General features: G+C 38.1%; 1 protein-coding gene across 1 annotated transcript; it reads left to right on the top strand.

Annotated features, from left to right (window-relative positions):
• Positions 1–785: 785 nt before the first annotated feature.
• On the top strand, positions 786–18,519 carry mmp14a (matrix metallopeptidase 14a (membrane-inserted)). The gene is given in 9 exon segments (XM_074699338.1): positions 786–883; positions 10,579–10,727; positions 10,812–10,934; positions 11,481–12,040; positions 12,305–12,441; positions 13,595–13,733; positions 13,879–14,029; positions 15,016–15,131; positions 16,904–18,519. Coding segments are annotated over 9 exon segments (1,779 nt in total). The 5' UTR covers positions 786–799; the 3' UTR covers positions 17,224–18,519.
• The last annotated feature ends 2,709 nt before the right edge of the window (positions 18,520–21,228 follow it).

Raw genomic sequence — 21,228 nt, forward strand, 5'->3', positions numbered from 1 at the left:
TTTCTCCTGGCAGTTTTTCACTTAAGGGGACATCTTTGTGGCTCTTACAATGTCAAGTGACCCTTTTAACACCACTTTAGAAGAGAAAAAAAAAGTAAATAACTTTTCTCACTGTGTTTGCACATGCAACCCCTGCTGAAGTGAGTGGTCTAGCCGGAACAACCCAGGCATAAAACTTACTAAATAAGTTAGTTTTACAAAGATAATTATTTGGCAGAAGAAAAAGAGGAATTAGTTTAGCAGAAACATATTTGGAAAACATGAAAACTTTTAAACAGTTGAAATTTCCTCCTACTTGTGAACATTTGTTTGATTTTTCTGTTGTTAATGGATGTATTGGGACATAAATCTGCTCAGCTGTCTCCCTGCAGCCATGAAAGAAAATGACGTCAGCACATCTGGAGGAGGACCCAAAGGAAAATCTCTCCCACTCCTTCTCTCTATCCTTCTCTCTCTTCTCTGACCACGTCCACAGACGAAAGAGGCCAAATTATGAAGCTATAGCGAGCACTAGCATTTCTCCATTCTGCTGCATAATTTCAGCATTTCTATTTTGATTCGTTCTTTGTCAATCCCAGCTTTTACTTTGAAGGGCTCGCGGCGTGTTTAAAGTGTGCACGCGGAGCCGAGTAACCGTTTTTTACTTCGCGGAGTAATACCGAACTTTAACGGTTCTGTTTGGCTGCTTTTTTGTCTTCGTCGTCGTCGTTTGCAGTCAAGACGACGGAACCTGTGCAGATATTTTGTTTTTAAGGGTTTAAGTTTTTTTTTCGGGGGGAGGGAAGACTCAGAAAGAAGAATGCTGCTCCAGCTCCTCACCCTGGTCTGTGGTCTCTGCTGCTCTGGGCTTACCTCAGTATCTGCAAATGTACTTAAAGCAGAGGTAAGTTAAAAAAATATTAAGTCACTTAAAAAAGGCAAAAAAAAATTTAATGTTGTAATAAGCAAGGCTACATGTTATTGAGTGTAAATGTTAAAAAAAAACAAAGTTTTGTTTTATTTTGTTTTATATATTTTTTCTCTATTCCTCCAATATGTATATATACAGCCCTATTTTCCATCCATTCCAACTGTTTTGTGTCTCCCTAATGTTTACAACGTTTTCTTAAGTCTTGCAACATCATCTCAGGGAGTGTTTATGTTCCCTTCATGTGTATATACCTCTTCCTCCAAACACTCCTGACCCTTGTGCACTAAAAGTTGTGCAAATGAGCTGAAACTGTAACAAGAGATGAGAGCAAAAATGTCATGAGTCTGAACTCTTGTGGGTTGTGAAGGAGGGGACAGAAACCTCAGCTGAGATGCTTTGTTCTGGGTTTAAAGAAAAAAAAAAGAGAAAGAGAGAGAGGAAGAAAATAGGGGTGGTGTTGGTGGTGGTACGGGGGAGGGGGTTAATGGTTTTCATCTGTTGATGTGTAGACTGTACGGGCCTGGAAGCTGCAAAACTGCCAGACATCAGGCCTCAGGCAGTCAAACTCTGAACCTGGAGACAGTGTAGTGCAGTTTAACCTTCCCTGAATAACATGTTTTATTTTCAGTCTGGACTGTGCGTAAATGACGGGGTTTGAACATCCACGGCGCCTTTTTGACTCTGTCACCTCAGTGCTAATGATGCTGTCACATCCTGTGACGCTTCAGAAAGTTTCTCCGTAAAGGACAGGATGCTCCAGCTGTCACAGGAAATTGATTCACAGATCAAAAAACATCCATTTACCTCGAAACGCACCACTGGTTGAGTTGCTCAAAACTAGCTGCTGCAGTTTCGAGGTCAGGATGCACGAATAAGACCCTTAGTCACTGACCACAAGCGGCTGGCGTGTGAGTCAAGCCAGACATGGTGGATAACTCACAGACGGTTTACAAGAGGCCCTCCTGTGGCGGACACACCGGGGCAGTGATGAATGTCTGCAAATTAAACTGTTTGCAGGAGATTTGTCTGAAGCAGATGTACCGCAATACCTCTAATATAATAACCCACAGTGAGTGCACGTCCTGTCTGCTGCTGTGCAAACTTTATCCGGCTCTACGCTGACGATACAACGCTTTCAGACGCATAATTCAATCCTGATGCAGGGAGAGGATAAGAGTTAATTATGGGGTGAGGATTACATCATCAAGGGGTGTTTGTGAACCCTGTGATCTGAAGACACACATGTTTAGAGAATTCAAAGATAGACCAACAACTGAGTGACACAGATGTTTAATTAAAGCTGATGAAACTCCGTTATGGGGGGTTGCGAAAGCAGAAGAGGAATTTCTGCGGTATCAGCGTTGCTAAACATCTGAGCATCCCACTTTGACAAAGTAGTCCGTTTTATCCCACCGATCCGAGACTTGTTCTCTGCTTTTGGGTACCTTCGCGGCCTCCTCCATCTGTTTCCAGTCATCCCTTTTTTGCCTCGTCTAACCTTTCTTCACTTAAATAAAAAGCTTAGTGAGCAAAGGAAGTGGGCAGCAAAGAAAACACCGGGGTCTAAAACAGGATCTCCCCGTATCTGGTTTGAGATTTCCCGTTGCCATCTGGAGACACATGTCTGCTGATCCCACGCAGATTTGGTCAAAACACATCTGGCCTCGATTCTCTTTTTATCTCGACTTGAGTGACTGCGGACGGAGCATCAAAAGAAAAGGTCTCGCTGCATGCTGCTCCGACAGGCAGCGGTAGTCACTTTAGAAATGTCAAAATAATCAGCTGGATCAGCTTTAATGAGAAGCTGATGGACTTCAAGGGAGAGAAGGGGGGCTTATCTCTGGACTAGTCCCAAAGAGTAGTCCTCCTCGTTAATACAGAGGACATGAAAGACGCAAGTTTCCAGCATGATGTCAGAATAGCAAGCTTTTGTACCATTCCTGTACAGGTGGCTGATTTGCCTGAACTCCAAGGCCAGATGTTACGAGATGTCCTACTTTGGGTTATATTTTCCAACCACCTGTTAGAGTTAAAGACCCAAACAGATCATTGAAAAGATCCCAGACTGTGGTGGAAAGTAACTGAGTGTATTTTTAGACAGTATAATTAGACATTTCAGAGAAGATTGCTAAACTTTTCAAAGGGTTTTACACAAAAATGTGAAGTTCTGGTTAAAGTTTGAGCCTGTGTCCAACAGCCCCTGATTGTCTTTCCCAAACTGATGCAGTTGTGCATTTTCAGTGCTTAGTGTCAGCTGTATTTTGTCGCTGGGCTTTCAGAGATGTCACTTTGAAAAAGTTAAACTTTTGTATTTTTTTCCTAACCAATCTAAAGTCACGAAGGTGTAGGACAGGGGTGGCCAACCAGTCAGAGACCAAGAGCCACAAAAATGACCGTGGTACTACAGAGAGCCATGTCACACATGTGGTCTTACAAACACACTTCTTCTCACACATAAAGGAAATGACATAAAATAAAAATCAATAAATTTCCAATTTTCAAAGCGAGATTCACTGTGTTTGTGTGTTTAAATTCGTACTAGAGAAAAGAAACTGAAACTTAAGCATCAATCTGTACACCAAAACATTGATCAATACTGAACCCAAAGTTGGCATCAATATATCAATATTTCAGACTGATCGGCACAGCACTACTTGTAACTATATATATTTTTATAAATGGATTGAAGAGCCGCACACCGAAAGACAAAGAGCCATATGCAGTCCGCAAGCCACAGGTTGGCCACCCCTGGTGTAGGACGTTGTCTTGAACACTGGCAGAGGAGAAACCAACCCATGCAGTCAGCGACAGTTCTGTCATTTCTGACCTCATCTTAAAGGGTCCCATGCCTCAGATTAAAAAGCTGAGCTACATTTCATCACCTGCAAACTCAAAAACTGACATTAAGATTGTCAGTGAAAGTGTTAGCAGAGTTTTCCAGCTCATATTAAAACCCGTTGAGTGAGTGAAAAGCAGAATCTGGCATCAATCAGATTGCTCAGTTGCTGACATAATTCCTTTCCATTGCATTTTGTCTGAATATTTCCTTGAATAAAAAGAAACACGAAACAAAAAGCAACTCAAAACAGACTCTGCGGTCAGTACCAAGGAAAACAGAAGTGCCACAAAAAAACAGCTCTCTAAATGAAGTCATCAACACTGCTAGCATTAAAACAGAAGCCTCTGAACATCAACATGAAAATGATCTCCAAACTAAGTTGAAGCTAAACTTCTGTTTCTCCAGCTTCATTATTAATGTTGTCAGATCATGTAATTTTCTAAAAAGTTAAGATAGAGCATCTCTGATCAGTGAGGTGATAATGTGAAATAAAATGCTGTTAGTGGACACAGGCCCTTGCTGGACCAGGACGTCCTTAAGAACATTTAGACAATCTCGTTGTTACAAAATTCAGTTGTGAACAAAAATAATCTTGCACTTATAGCCACAGTAATGATACTTTAGCAAAGTCTGATAACCTAAGAAATAACTAATGAGTGCTTCTTTGATCGGTGTGGTAAGAATGTAAGCTCAAAACGCTGTAAGTGGACACAGGCCCTTAAATCAACTGATTTATTACTTGACATTCACAGGGAAATACAATAACTCAACAAGCTAAACTTAGAGCAGATCTTAGTTGACTTTGAATTGTGGGCACAGGTTTTTTGAGTGTGATAAAATGGATAAGTTGTTGGTGCGTGAAACAGTTCATTTATCACTCCACCCACGTTTAATGCACCAGTTACTGTAGCATGCGACCTGTTTGACCCACTATAACAGTAAATGAAGTAATAAATACCACATGGCACTGGTGCCACTGGGAGCTAACTGGGTCACAGACGCCAAGAAATGAAGGCGATGTGAGATTCAACCGCTCATGAGCCCAATTCCTCGTTTTTTTTCCGCTGGCACCGAGCAAAAGGAACAACTGACTCAGTCCCTCGGCTTGAAATTCAGCCATATTTCTAACCTCTCTCCTCTTTTTTCTTCCAGCGCTCTTCCTCCTAATGTCTTTACCTCTCCTCTGCTAATGTAGCTCTGCACTTCACATCATTTGCTCGCTACCCTGTCCGTTTTTTCCCTCTTTACTGGTCTGATTTAAGAAGCCAACTCAACCGTCTGGCCAGGGGAGAAGGACAATAAACTTTTCCAAGAAGCAGCTTGGAACAAATAGTGTTTGGACACTTGGCAGCTTTGCTTTATACAAAAATCAGCTTTTGGGCATTGTTGAAGCAACACATAATTGCAGGACAAAGTGTATACATAGTGAAAAGCTCTGTGCACTTAAATCATCATGCACAAACATCCTTACTCATCGCTAATTTATGGTTTTTATTGGACCATGTTGCAGAAATTGCAGAACACACCCTCAAGACCAACAGTTTCACTTCCTACCAAAGTGTTGTCATTCTTTTGTTTTCTACCACAGCAGCTATAAATGCATGGGGGATTTTTGTTTATAAGTCTGCCAGGAACTTGTGGTTGTTTTTTTTTGTAGTGCATCCGGAAAACAAATTACAGCTCAGATTCACGAGACTGTGAGGAAGAATATGTGACGATATGTTGCAACCATGTGTCCATGAGATGTGACGCGTATACTTCCCATAATGATGGTCACAAAGTGAAATCATTGGGGTTGACTATATTTGGTGTTGTCCAGTGAAAAAAGGCAACTTGTTTTCTTCGTTAGCTTGTTTATGCTAATTTAACTGGAAACTTGGCTTGAGCATCCTTAAAAAAGTATGTCCTGCATATTGATTGATTTTGAAGCCATATTTTGATGAAGACAATAAGCATTTAAGAAAAATATCAAACTGTATAATTGTGCCATTTGTGTTTGTAAGTGTGTGTATCAGAGTCGGCGATATTAGCAAGTCAAATCATGCCACATCCGTCAGAAGAGGAACTAAAACTGGTCTGAAAATGAAAATGCTCTAACCACTCATGTTCACAGCCAGGATACAGAAGTATAAAAAGCCCAAACTAGGTCCAAAAACGTAGAATAAAACCAGCTTGACCACACAGAAAGAAATAATAAAACCCAGATTGAGAACACCTGGTGCTGTTTCAAAATAATAGCCTGGCTTTTCTGCTGAAGTTTTCTTAAATTACCACACATTAAACTAAAGGTCAAAGAGTCTGATTCAGTCCAAGAAAACTTCACAGACTGGACAGAGTTTTGGCAAAATATGGGACAAGGGGGGTTAATGGGGCCCCGGTAGCTGTTATTGCCCCAGGGCCCTCTTTAAAGTTAATACGGCCCTGGTGACACATATTTTAAAGGTTTAATTGTTGCAAGATTTACATTTGCTGTTCTTTGGCAGTGATCTTTTTCAAGACAATGTGCTTACCTCAGTTTTTAGGTATTTACAATGTCTTTTATCAATTTAACATTTGATTATTTTAAATTTGCAACTAAAAAAAACACAAAGTAGCTTTTGTGAGCAAAATAACTGTGCAAATACGAAAGTACTTGAGTGTAACTGAGGGCTGCAGACGCTGATAGGTTTGTTTATTAGTTTTCATCCTTTAAAAATGTTGAAAAAAGTGGTAATCAAAGCTTCCCCAATGCCAAAATGAACACACTTAGTTTAAGCATTGGTACAAAAACTGGAAAACTTGTGTTTTTTGAGGTCGTTATTAGATAACAGGTCACATTAGGGTCACAGCCCCTCCAAAAAGTCCTCCTCTTCCTCCCAACTTTACATCATGTTAGCAGAGTTTTAGTGTCTCTACATTATTTATTCAGACCTCACGTCACTGCACACACACACACACACACACACACACACACACACACACACACACACACACAAACACACTACACAGACCCTGGTGTGTGTTTACCAAACCAGCAGCCGTCCATGTGACCACACATGGCCGCGTAGTTAGCTACCTGGCTTCACCCAGGCCAACAATACCGGCCATGTACGATTCTCAATAAATAGAAGCTTTGATGGTGGCTGCTGGGAGTTCCAGAGAGGAGGGGTGCATGCTGGGATACTTGGCGTCGTAACCGGAGGTGGTGGTGTGTGTGTATGTGTGTGTGGAGCAGAGGTAGAGAAGTGGAGGTCTTCACGGTGTGGGGGAGACTTTTCACTGGAGTGTTTTTATAGAAGCAGACGCGTCACCACACCAGGAGCCGCAGAAACACTGGCAGTAGTCAGCGGGGAGGTGGAGAACGTAAATTTGGTCGGTGTTCGACGCTGATTGACTAAGAGAGGGAGTCAGGGGATAAATTAGATTAACTAGATGTCTAAATAATCCAAAGAAATCTCGGGGAAATTGTGGAGGAGGTTAAAGTCGAGATGAGGAAAAAATAGGTGGAAGAGTTGCCTCCACAGGTCGTCATAAGTGAACCTTGTTCTCCGGCCTCTCTGCCCACCACATGACTAACAGTAGCTGTGTGTACCCAAGCAGCACAAGGCCAGCTAGTCCTGCTCACGCTGTTTCTACATTTCCATCCATCCCCCCGTGCTTTTTAGTTCAGATTTTAAGAGGAAAAACAGCTCTACCAGTGGAATATAAGAGATACCTGGGGTTTAGATGACGCCGCTAACGAAGGAATTTGGGATAATTCCGCTGATTTAATCTGTGGTGGAGATGAAGACGCGTGTTATGTGGATACAGAAGTGGAAACACACATTGCAACTGGATCAAAGGCTCCAGAAAGAGGAGATGACGAAATATATACAGCTGTATTATGTGTCTGTTAGCCTGTTAGCTTGGAAACAAGAACATTTTTAGCTTTACTGTTTTTCGTAGGGCCAACCTAGAAGTTAGCTTTTATTGTTTGCTTTGTTTTTTGACACACGTCTAAACTTCCTGCCAGTACAGGCCAACATGCAATTAGCCTTGCCCCCCCCTTAAAAAAAAATCTCTGAAACAAGCTAATTATGTGTCTGTTAGCCAGTTTGGTGGAGGAAGATTGGAAACTATGAAACAATTAGCTTAGCTTTTTCCAGTGGTAGCAAATATGACTGCTAATACCTTTAAAAGAAAACAAAAACAAAACTATTTCTAAAGGTCAACTTGAATTTAGCTCTGATTGTTAGCTTTGTTTTTCTTGACAACCAAAAACTAAGTTAGCCTGCTAGCTTGGCAACAAGAAATTGTTAAGCTTTACTGTTTTTGTAGGGCCAACCTGGAAGTTAGCTTTGATTGTTTGCTTGGTTTTTTTGACACCCACCTAAACTTACTGCCAGTACAGGCCAACAACAAGCTAATTGTGTGTCTGTTAGCCAGTTTGGTGGAGGGAGATTGGAAACTAGGAAACAATTAGCTTAGCTTTTTCCAGTGGTAGCAAATATGACTGCTAATACCTTTAAAAGAAAACAAAACAATTTCTAAATGTCAACCTGCGTTTAGCTTTGACTGTTAGCTTTGTTTTCCTTGACATCCGAAAACAGAGTTAGCCTGCTAGCTAAGAAAAAGATTGGAAAGAAGGTAAAAATGGTAAAACCATGTGGTAATATGGCTATCACTCAATTCTTTCAAACCTTTTTGACAAGCTAACGTAAAGTTGGCTTTATCTGTTAGCTTTATTTAAACCTGCCATGTAAACTTTACGGTACTAGCTACTTCATAGCATGTAGCATACTTGTTTCAAAGGTCCATGATACTTGTAGGCTTTTTAAACACTAACATTATACATTGAATTTTTAATGCTATTTAACCATTCTCACATGATCTTAATGAAACCACAATCATGACGTTTACATATTTTCTTTGTTTAGCATAACAGCATTTAATGTTAATTAGCCACCATTAGCCACTTTATAAATCCTGCCTTTCATGATGTAAAATTTATTGTAATTTACTCTCGTCTGAAGAAGCTTCAATTCTTGCTACTTTTGAGATTTGCTGCAAAAGTCAATCTACTTTGTCTAGTTTTACTTGTGGCTAGCTTCGGCTAATGTTGGCTAACGTTAGCAAACTTGGTAGAGATGTTGCACCAAGTTATGACTCTCCCCTTCTTATTCTCCTATTAGCATTTCCTGTGATCCATTGTTTTTAGAATTTGTGGTCACAGATGCTAATGTTAGCTAGCTTTCTTACTCTGCTAGCCTACTTTGTTGAGCTAACAGCCTCACTCTCTTGTCTTCTCTTCTTATTCTTCGGAGAAGAGTAAATGAAAGTGTCAACCTTAAAGAGACCACCAGCAGCTGCAGTGGAAAGACTAAACTGTCCTTTCATGTGTTAAGATAAATAGTGGTGGTTTTGGTTGACAGAGAAACGAGGAGGAGGAGGAGGAGGAGGAGGACAGATGTAGACAGTCACAGGGGGAGTTTAAAGTCAAGCTTTGAGGAACCTAAATGTTGCTGAAAATGTGACTTTTTTTCCAGCCTTATGACCGCCAGTTGTCTTTGGCTGTGATAGTCTAGACAGACTTCTGGGTCATCGTGGCTGAAATGACATCAGTGTTTTCAGATTGTTTAATTTGGCTCTCAGTTCCTCTCTCATCCCTCCTTATGACCCCACAACAAAGTCTCTCGTTATATATTTAGCATCCATCACAGGGGCATGTGAGGATTTGGTGTTTTAAGAGTTCATAAAGCGAATAATGTCACAGTCACATAAGGAGGAGACAATGAATTCAGCATGAGGCTTTAATGTGTGTGCTGGCTGCTGTTCAGAGGAGTGTATGTAAGCCAATTTAGCAGTTTAGCACGATACATCCAGGCTCAGAGACGCAGGTCCAAACAAGCTCTGAGAGAAGACTGAGAGCAGGAAAACACCCACAGGTCCACACAGGTGGCCAATCCCTTCTTTTTTGTTGACTGCGACATTTTGTCAGATGTGTTCAGGTGGTGTTTTTGTGTTTTTCTGCATGTCTGGCTAAAGAGCAGACACAAGAAGAAGTGATAATTATTTGCGAGAGAGCTTAGAAGAGAGAAATCTGAGTTTTCCTACAACATCTTTTCATTTAAGCAAATACATTTCATTTCTATATGTATGTAAAGTTATTTTTTCTACGTCTTTGCTGTAAGCCTTTAAAAAAAAGTCTTACACTAAAGAAGCACTAATTCAGTGAAGCAGCCAGACAGTCTGTATGTGTAGCTAGCTAAGTATTCCTGTACAAAATTAAGACACTTATTAATAATTTTCTTATCTTTAAACAACTTTTTCCAAATTTTTTTTCCTGAAAAAAAAATGAGTCACTCATGAATAATTTTCTTATCTATAGATTACTTTTTTAATATTTTTTATGATGCATAAAATTAAGTCATTAATTAATATTTTTTATCTGTTAACTGCTTTTTCTTTATTTTTTATTATGCATAACATTGAGTCGCTTGTTAATAATTTTCTTTTCTATAAACCATATTTTCTCCTTTTTTAAATTAATTTTTCTTCCTACAAAGTTTGAAAAAGTTACTTCCTGGATCAAAAACGTCAAGATAATGGAACTATTTTTTTGACAGAACAAAGACTTGACATTGGCGTTTATATTGTTTTAAAATATTATACCCTGACTTTATTTTTCTTTACCTTTTTAATCTGTATGGTATATATTTACTGCACCTAATCACAGGCTACAGAAATATATCCACCGTTAGCCTGGTCATTTTCTGTTTTTCTTTGTAAAAGAAACCTTCAGAATAATAAAAAAATTAAACCAAAGTCTCGACAGCTTCACCACATTTGTCTTTATTGCCATCGTCTGCAGGCATGGCTGCAACAGTTTGGCTACCTGCCTCCAGGTAACGTCCAGGCCCAGGCCCTCCGCTCACCCAAGACCATCGAAGCAGCCATATCAGCCATGCAGAGGTTTTATGGTCTGACCGTCACCGGCTCCATCGACTCCAACACGTTAGAGTGAGTCATGGTTCAATCTTTGTTCCCAGGTTATGAGGAAGAAAAAAGGACATGTTTGGTGATGTGCTCTTTCATTGTTTTCAGGGCGATGAGTCGACCGCGTTGTGGCGTCCCAGACAAGTTTGGCCCAGAGCTGAAAAGTAACCTGAGGAGAAAGAGATACGCCGTGCAGGGTCTGAAGTGGGAAAAGTCTGAGGTGACATTCAGGTAAACATCGACTCTGTTTACTACAAAGTTTCAACAGGTCAAGTTTCTTGAAACAAGACACTTTTAAGGCAATTTGCAGTTTAATTTCTTAAATTAGACATTTATTCTGGATTTTTTATGGTTTTATGGTTGTAGTACAATAACATAAGACATTTTTTTTGCTACAATAAAGACATAAACACTTGTTTAGTTTAAGTTTTTGTAATGTAAACATTGTAATAGTATAAGTTCAAATCAAACTAAAGATCTTAAACTCAAAAAAGTTGATTTGATCAAAGTCTTAATTTTTTTTAACAATCAAATGTGGATAACTGGCTATGTCTTATGTTAAATTAGCTCTTTTTCTCACTAATCTACACCGAAAACAAAAGTAACAATTTTGTACAGATCTACTCCAAACTCTTAAGCTCAATTTTTTTTACGAAGGCTTTTATTGTGAAGTAGTCGTGGCCTCTGTTTTCTAAAGTTTACCCTGTGTACATTATGTTTTATTCTCTTAAATTCTTGTTTTAAGCTGAAGTTTTTCGTCCCATGTTCTTTTAACAGCATACAGAACTACACCCCGAAAATTGGTGAACGAGCCACGAACGAAGCCATCCGAAAAGCCTTCAAAGTCTGGGAAAGCGTGATCCCGCTCACCTTCCGAGAAATCCCCTACAGCCACATCCGAGACAAGGTCAACAAGTTCGCTGACATCATGCTGTCATTCGCCGAGGGGTTCCACGGTGACAGCACGCCATTTGACGGCGAAGGTGGCTTCCTGGCTCATGCTTATTTCCCAGGAAACGGAATCGGAGGAGACACGCACTTTGACCTCGCCGAGCCATGGACCACAGGGACCGTCGACCAGGGCGGTAAGACAGAGAGGAGTTTACATAAGCTTATAGATCCTGATAGAAACAAACTGTGAAACTTAGTGTTGCTTTTCGATCCATTTCTCGTAGGTAACGATGTTTTCCTTGTGGCCGTCCATGAGCTGGGCCATGCTCTGGGTCTGGAGCACTCCAATGACCCCTCTGCCATCATGGCGCCTTTCTACCAGTGGTTTGAGACAGAAAACTTCCAGCTCCCAGACGACGACCGGCGAGGCATCCAGGCCATCTACGGTGAGTCTCTCTTGGAAACATTTTCAGTGAAGTTCCTCATTTCTCTTTGCCTGTTCTCTCCTCCCAGTTTCTTCAAAATATATCCTCCGAGAAGTGTAAACATCCGTTTATAGTTTTATTGCAATCCCTTCTTTGTTGTTGAGGTTTGTTTGTCTGGAGCAGCACAATGGACACCTGTCAACATCGTGTTTGGATGAATTAGATTTAGTTCTGTCTTGCTCCAAAATAACTGTTTATTTTTTTATTTCACCACTTTCTAAACAGGAACCAAGTCTGGGGCTCCTCCTCCTCCTCCTCCACCTCGACCCACAAAGTCCTCCTACCCTGGGCTTGGTCCAGACATCTGTGAGGGACACTTTGACACCATCGCCATCCTCAGAGGAGAAAAGTTTGTTTTTAAGGTACAGGAAAACACTTTTCCTCCCTCGCTACATTCAGAAAAAAAAATTAGTAAAGTCAAGGTGTTATTGTGACTTTACTAAAGGCCCTGTTGTCTACATCAAAGCTCCCTAAAAAATAGCTTCATTTCTCTTATGCAGTTTTTTTTTTAACTCGCATTGCCAAAGTGTGGGAATATTCTTTTAAAATTAAGTCAAATTCAACTTAAAGCTCCTGTGAGTATTTTTTTAGTAGTTATGAAAAATACTGAATTTAACAGTGATGCTTCCTTATGACCCAAGAAGAAGAAAAAAACATAAACATGAAAATGTTTTGTATTTTTATGGCATTTTTTAATGCCAGAAACCACCAGCAGGGGGTAGGCGTCAGTTTAAGTGATTAAAGGCATACTGCTAATACAACCTTTTATCACATATTTCAACTGTTTTTTTTGTTTTGTTTTTTAAACATGATAACTTTGGCCACAGGGGGCTCATGTTTTAAGGTACAGGAAAAAAAAAATCACCAGGTCCAAAGTGTTGGACTATTCCTTTAAAATGAGCAAAATTCAACTTAAAGCTCCTCTAAGTACTTTTTGAGTTGTAATGAAACAGACTGAATTTAACAGTGATGCTTCCTTATGACCCAAGAAGAAAAAAAATATCAGCAAGAAAATTTTTATATGTGCCTGGAATTTTTTTCAATGCCGGAAATCACCAGCAGGGGGTAGGTGTCAGTTTAAGTAATCAAAAGCATGCTGGTAATACAACCTTTTATCAAATATTTCAACTGGGTTATTATTATTATTTTTTTTTTGAAACATTAAGATTACTTTGGCCACAGAAGGTGCCACAATCAACACAAACCAAAATTTTCTTACAGGAGCTTTAATGAACGATTTACTTTAACTGATAACAACTGCTTTACATTTTAAACAAATGGCCTTCCTGGCACTGACACTTTAGGTTTTTCAAATTTATGTTTTAATAGTACATATTTATTTAAATAAAACTGTTTTTTTATATATTAATTATCAGAAAAATCTTAACAAAATCTAACAGTGACACCAAAATTGAAGAATAATCAAGATTTGCTTTTGTCTCAAGTGACTGTTGTAGAAAATGTCCCTTCTTCAATTACAGTCCACTGAATTTCTTTCTGTCGCTGTCTTTGCAGGATAAGTGGTTCTGGCGTGTTCGTAACAACAAGGTGTTAACAGGATACCCCATGACCATCAGCCACTTCTGGAAAGGCCTACCATCAAACATCAACGCTGCTTATGAGAGGGATGATGGGAAATTTGTTTTCTTCAAAGGTTAGTTTTGAAGGATAACAGCTGCGGCACTGATGACTTTCATGTGTTTACTGCTTTGATCTTTTTTTGTCCTTTGATCCCTCACTCTCTCTGTTTGTTATCTAATTTCTTTTCATCATCTGATTTCTCTCTCTTTCATCTCAAGGTGACAGGTACTGGGTTTTCAGTGAGTCCACCATGGAGAAGGACTCTCCTAAGAGCTTGAAAGACATCGGGACCGGTCTCCCCAAAGACAAAATTGATGCTGCTCTTTTCTACACACCAACGGGACAGACGTACTTTTTCAGAGGCACGAAGTAAGTCACCACAACCCGATCTGCTTCGTCATTTTTGACCTGCAGGTTAAAACAGGTTTTCTTTCCAACTCAATCCTCACGACTGGAAGTTTCTTCTGAATCATCGGACGAAACGCTGCGTGGGAATTCCTGCAGCGTTGACGTGATAAAATCACTTTCCCTTCAGCCAAAACAAACGCTGCTCATACATTTTGTACAGTTCGTGCAACTTGTTCCAACTCGTACCTCTCTAAGCTTATCTCTGAAGGTGATATGAAGGTAGGGTCCTTTATTTCAGAGCTCTGACTCACACTTCCTGTTTTTATATCAGAGTGAATTAGTTCTGACACTAGTTACAGTCAAATCTTTCCTCTTTTTCACATTTCTGGAAACTTCTACCAGTATGTAAATGCTTGACAGGAGGCTGGAGCAGATTTTACTGTAAGAGGGATCACACAGAAGCAAAAGCCCCCCAAGCCCCTCCCCTTTTCTGACTAGTCCCAAAAACCTTTTTTTGCCTCTTTTCATTGCAATGACTCGCAAAATTATATGTCAAGTTGAATTATATTGTCTCTTAATTGAAATGCTGTTTTAAAATGACTCTTTGCTTAAAATAATTTAGGATTTTTTTCTTCATAAGTCCAGCTAACGTTGGTTCATGACCCTTTGAGACGGTTTAACTACATCATTAAACCCCAGAAGAAGTAGATGCAAAAGAAGAGGCCTCCCAAACTTTTCCAATGCTACCTAGCTTGTTGTTTCAGATTGCTCAGACTCAGACTCAGAGAAGTCCAAACCACATTAAAAACTAACGTGTGATTTTTGTATAACTCTAAAAATGCTGCCTCAGGATGTTAAACCCCAACGTTCCCAGAAACAGTGACGTCACAAACTTTCGTGTTACAGCAGTGTTTTTGTTGGCTCGCTGAATCACCCACAGCTTTTCCTGTTTGAAGGAAAAAACAACACACACTCAGCTCTTTAATATTTTTGTTTGTCATTTGCAGATATTATCGTTTCAATGAGAAGACTCGCACTGTGGACAGCGGCTATCCAAAGCCCATCAGCATGTGGAGCGGTGCTCCAGAGAATATTAAAGCTGCCATCATGAGCGAAGACGGATGTAAGTTTTTCTACTGATTAAAGCTACTGTGATGAGTTTTTAACTGGGTATGAAACAGGGTCCAACTAAGAAAGATGCTTCTTTATGACTTTGAGAAGCAACAAGATCATCTGTAAAACAAAGAAATATCTCTACGTAGGAGTTTTCAGCACCTGTGGGCACAGTGAGGGGGTAGGTATCAGAAGAGGCAACTTAAAGCACTATGAAGAAAGTCTTCAAGATACATCTGACATCTGAAAATTTTTGACAGAAAACAGCTTTTTTTTTACAGACCGATAGCACTACAAATAGTCCGTTGAGTACAGATACCACTAGTTTACTTTTGATACATAAAGTTTCAATTAACAGTGATGGATTGTTTTGAACAAAGACAGAACACTTGCGTTAGCGTTAAGACCAGAATAAAACACAAACAACTCTCTCTGGGTTTAGGATTCGTTTTTAACAACTTAGCAATGGTGAAAAATAAAGTTAACAACTGTCAGAGTTTAAGTTTTTTTAAATAAACCAAGGTGCAAATGAAAAAGTTTAACTCTTCCTGGTTCATTCATGTTGTTTGAACAGGATTTGCCGCAGCAATGTAGCGCCAACTACTGGCGAGGAGGACTTACATGACTAAAGATCTTTTTTAGTCTTCACAATAGGGATGGGTACCTTTCACTTATGAAACGATATGGTACTAATGCCCGGTACCTGGCAATCGGTACCGGTACTCAACAGTACCAATTTTCGGTACTTTTTTGTGCTTGTTAGGTAAAAAATATCAATTTGTTTAATAATATATATATATAATTTTTTTTTTCAATTTGACATATTTATTCTTTAATATATAACCTTGTAATTAGGGATGGGTACCTTTCACATTTGAAACGATATGGTACCAATGCCCCGTACCTGGCAATCGATACCGGTACTCAACGGTACCAATTTTTGGTACTTTTGTGTGTTAATGTAGTAAAAAATATCAATTTGTTTAATGATAAAATATATATTTTCTTCAATTTAACATATTTATTCTTCAAAATATAAACTTGTAATGCTGTGTTCATGTCCAGCATGGAAAATCGCCTACTCTTCCACTCCCTCAAATTCACAACTATGTATTTAGGTACCTAAACATGAATCGGTACCCGGTACTTTTGTTAGAATTTGGTCGGTACCTTTAAAAGTACCTGATTCGGTACCCATCCCTACTTGTAATGCTGTGTTCATGTCCAGCATGGAAAATCGTCTGCTCTTCCAAAGATGCATTTAGGTACCTAAACATGGTACCTTTTGATTTTTCGTGAATAGGTACCCAGTACTTTTGACAGATTTCGGTCCGTACCTATAAAAGTATCTAATTCGGTACCCATCCCTACTTTACGAGTACCAATACCTTATACTATGGCAGGTATCAGCCTGATACCTAATACCGATACTTGCTCATCCCTATGAAAAAGAAAGTGTGGTTATTTGTCATTGTTTAAAATAATAATAACTGAATATCCCTTAAGTTTTAAAACATTGGTCAAGAAAATAAACAAATGTGTTTTCTCCAACTGAGATTGTTTTTAAACTATTTACATTTGGAAGATCATCAGAGGATTTATAGACAAGTTGAACTGTACGACCTTATGTGTGATGTTAACTGTATGTTAACTATTTTTCACGCAGCAGATATTTGAGAAACAGTGTTGCATGTTAGTACAAACTAGCTACTTATTTTTGATTATTTAGCCGAAAAAACACATAAAATGAAATTGTAAACCTTTTTTTTTCACTTTCCACAGCCTACACATATTTCTACAAAGCCAACAAGTACTGGAAATTCAACAACCAGTACATGAAGGTGGAGTCCGGCTACCCCAAATCCGCTCTCACCGACTGGATGGGCTGTGACAGCGAGGAGCCCAAAAAGGGTCGGGAAGAGGAGGTGATCATCATCGAGGTGGACGAGGCTCAGAGCGGCGTGGGCCCGGTTGCCGTGGTGATCCCTCTCCTCCTGCTGATCCTGGTCGTGGTCACTCTGGGAGCGCTTTTGTTCTTCAGGAAGTACGGCACGCCTCGACGCCTCCTCTACTGCCAAAGATCTCTGCTGGACAAGGTTTAGACGGAGCGACGGCGTGATTGATTGATTGATTGATTGATTGATTGACAGACTGACTGCAGAAGGAGGGGGAGAGGCGAGGGCCGGGGAAAGACGGGAAACTGAGGAGAGGAAAGAAACTGGAGAAAAGACAGAAGAAGAAAGGAAAAGGAGAGTGAAGTGTTGAAGTTTTGGGTGGTTTGTACGTGCCACGAAAGAGAGAAGAGGCAACAAAGGGCCCTAGAAACTGAAATCAGGAAAATGTGTATTTGTATTTTTAATATTTACATGTACTGTTCTGCGTCCAGAGATCAACAACAACATACCCAAAATCTCTACAAAGACACTCGTGTTCATCAGCGGCTCCTCTCCCTCTTCTCTAACTGGACGACTCCAGCTGAACTGCTGTCTGATTCACCTCCACGTCGAGAAATCTGTGGCTCAGTTTTCCTCAGAAATTCTTCATGTTTGGAAAAAGTTAAACCAAAATGTTTTGTCATCCTGTTAGTGTCACATATTCAGCGTTGAATCCATTGTGTTGGCAGCCCGTAAAACCCATTACTTTGCTGTAATTCTCTACGTTAGGTAACAAACCGCACACTTTGATGGCGTTTCCTGAATGTGTCAGCTGATCATAGCACAAGCTGGCATTGAATGTCTGTTTTAGTTTTTTATTCTCCTGATTTTGGACGTTTTTGTTTAAAGGGAAGTTGTGGTTTTGTCTGTGTTTGAGTTCAGTTTTAAGTTTTTAAAAATTAACACATACTTGAGAGTAAGGTACTTATGAAACGATATAGCAAGAGAATATTTTGTCCGTATTACAAGGACAAATCTTTCTTATCTAATACCTTTGATTGTCTCTTGTAGTTTGAACGGAAAAACGCAGATTTGATTTGATTTTCTGTTCTTGAACGCAGCCTGGTTGTAAAACCTGATGGACCCTTTAATTCATATTCTAGGATTTTAGTCTTTAAAGAGGGGGTATTCTGCTTTCCTATGTTTTAAAAATGAATTTAAAAAAAATTTAAACTGATGAATACAGTCTGATCTGAACGAGATCTGAACGGGATCTTAATGAGATCTCAACAAGACTTGCCGAATTGGTGATGTCATCACATAAGGATCTCCTAACTGGTTCATAAAAAGTTAGAGAAGCAGGCATCAAACACCGAGGTCTGCTCATAGCTCCGCCCCTGACAGGCCTCCAGAGGGCTGGCCAATCAGAGGGAAGGGGGTTTGTGAAGCTGGGAGCCTTAAAGAGACAGTAGCTAAAATAGGAGTTCTGTAAAATACCAGCATGACGAAAATATCTTTTTTATTTTTTTTTTTATTTTTGAGCTTTTTTTCTTCTTCTTTTTTTTCCTTTTTTCATTTTTTTACCATTTTTTTCTTATTTTGTTTCCCTTTTTTTCCTTTTTTTCTTTTTTTTTTCCTTTTTTCTTTTTTTACCCTTTTTTTCTTATTTTGTTTCCCTTTTTTCCTTTTTTTCTTTTTTTTTTTTCGCTTTTTTCTCTATTTTTGAGCTTTAAGTCATCTGAAGCTACTACGGGGGCACCAGAGGGACAGTACAAAAACTAGAAAAAGAAGCACTATTCCCCCTCTTTAAAGAAATGACAAGAAAAGATTTTCAGTAAAACACAAAACAAAGCTTTTTATTATAAAAAAAAATATTGTCAGTAACAAAAAAAAACTTTATTCAAAAAAATGAAGTCAGATTAAATGTGAGGTTATGAAAAAACAAAGATGCTTTCTTCATGGTACAAAATGCTGTTTTTATGTCCAAACTCAACAATAAGAGTTTTTTTGGGGGGAAAACATTTTCAGTGTAAGCAGTCAGATGGAAAAAACAAACTTTTAGAAACATTCCAGTTTATTTGTTGTTGACCTTTGCTGCTTGTCTCAGTAAGCGGTACAGTTTCCAACCAAAAGGTGCAATTTTTTAAAATAATTATCATTTTTTATGGGAAATTGTTGTTATTATAAGTATGGTTATTGTTATTATTGTTCTCCTTTAAAGTTTTAATTTTTGTTTTGTTTGTTTTTTTGTACATTGTCATTTGGAGTCCTGCTGGACAGAGGCATAACGTGACAATGATGGAGATAAATCCCAGTTTACACTCAGTTTGTGATGAATTCGATCAGATCAGGGGAGAAAATGTGAGTTCAGGGTTTTTTTTCTTAATCCAGATGTTGGCACAGAATAAGAATCAATGCTATTTATAAACTTTGATGGTGCTCAATTATTTCATTTTTTTATTTTCTACACAAACCGAAATCAAAGTGAATTCATTTAATTAATAACAATGATAATGGTAATGATATTTATAATGATGATCATATCAATAAAATGGAATGAGATTTTTTCCGCCTGTTTTCACTTATTTTTGTTTCGTTAGATTAAGTGAAATTAAACCATCCTGTACACACAAAACACATTCAACTAAATGTTGCTTCAACGATTCTGCTCTGTATGAATGACTATAATTAGCTCTTTTATTGACAGAAGTAGACCGACTTGAATTATGTTTTTAAATTTCTTTCTCAACCTCAGTCATAAAAACTCTGACATTAGAAACATCCTTTGATATAATTCAGTGCCACCACACACTACAACCACAACAACTGTATCAAAAACATGTTGAGTTAATGAGATTAATGAAAAAAGAATTTGTGGTCTTTGAAATGTTTTGATTAAAGTGGTTGCAAAGTGTTTTTCCAATCTTCACTAAAGATCATACATAGCCCACCAACATGGAGACACAGAAAAAATCTGACAGTTTATAAACCAGTAGTTTTTATTTTTGGTCTTATTAATTTATGTTTTACTTTTCCCTCAGTGGTTGAATTGACTCAAGCAGAGAAACATCTGCAATGTTTTTCAACTTTAATGTATGGAAGCCCATTTGAGCCACCAGTATTTAAAAAAAAAAAGAATCTTGTTAACTAATTAATGCCTTTTTCATGATTTTATAAATTTAATATTGTGAAATAAGGGTCAAAAATGGCTTAAAAAATTAATCAAATTTTGTGATTAAAATTAAAAAAATATTTACATTACTTTAAAATGATTAATTAAAAGTCCAACTCAAAAAAAAATCATGAACTGAAAAGTCAAAATTCTTTAAATTAAAAATTGAAAAAAGTGAACACAGAAAAAAACTGACAGTTTATAAACCAGAAGTTTTTAATTTTTGTCTTATTAATTTATGTTTTACTTTTCCCTCAGTGGTTGAATTGACTTAAGCAGAGAAACATCTGCAACATTTTTCAACCTTGATGTATGGAAGCCCATTTGAGCCACCAGTAAAAAAAAAAAAAAAAAAAAAAAATCTTGTTAACTAATTAATGCCCTTTTCAAGATTTTAGGAATTCAAGATTATGAAATAAGGGTAAAAAAATAGTTTAAAAAAATTCTGAGATTAAAATTAAAAATTATTTACATTAATTTAAAATGATAAATCAAAAGTCAAACTCAGAAAAAAAGTCATAAACCAAAAAGTCACAGTTTTTTATTTAAAATTCAAAAAAGTGGCACAAAAAGTTTTTAAAAATTAATGACGCATGAGATTAAAAAAAAATTCAGATAATTTAAAATTATTAGATAAAAAGTTGAGAATTCTGAGAAAATGAGTTAAAATTGTGAGATGAGCAGGTGAACTTTTAAATAAAAAAGATAAAGTAGTAACCAGTCACAGAATCAAAAAGAGAAAAAAAATGAAAAGTTAACATGAAAATTTAAAAAAAATCAAAATTATACGTTCAGAAGCGGTACATGGTACCGGTAGGAACCATGTAGGAAGCGGTAGGAAGTCAAAATTATGAGATGAAAATGTGAAAGTAATGAGAAATGAAATTGAAATAGGGAGTGGGGGGCATGATTGTTGGGTCCAGAGTTAAAAAAATAAAATAATAAAATAAAATAATTAAAAAAAAATTGTTTCATCTGAAAGAGTAGTAAATAATTTATGACATGAAAAAAAAATCTCATTGTCACAAAAAAAACAATTGGACTACATAAACTCAACATTT

The sequence above is a fragment of the Halichoeres trimaculatus genome, unplaced genomic scaffold, assembly GCF_033239565.1.
Source record: "Halichoeres trimaculatus isolate MK-OKI-2021-1 unplaced genomic scaffold, fHalTri1.1 fHalTri1_scaffold_22, whole genome shotgun sequence".
Lineage (NCBI taxonomy): Eukaryota > Metazoa > Chordata > Actinopteri > Labriformes > Labridae > Halichoeres > Halichoeres trimaculatus.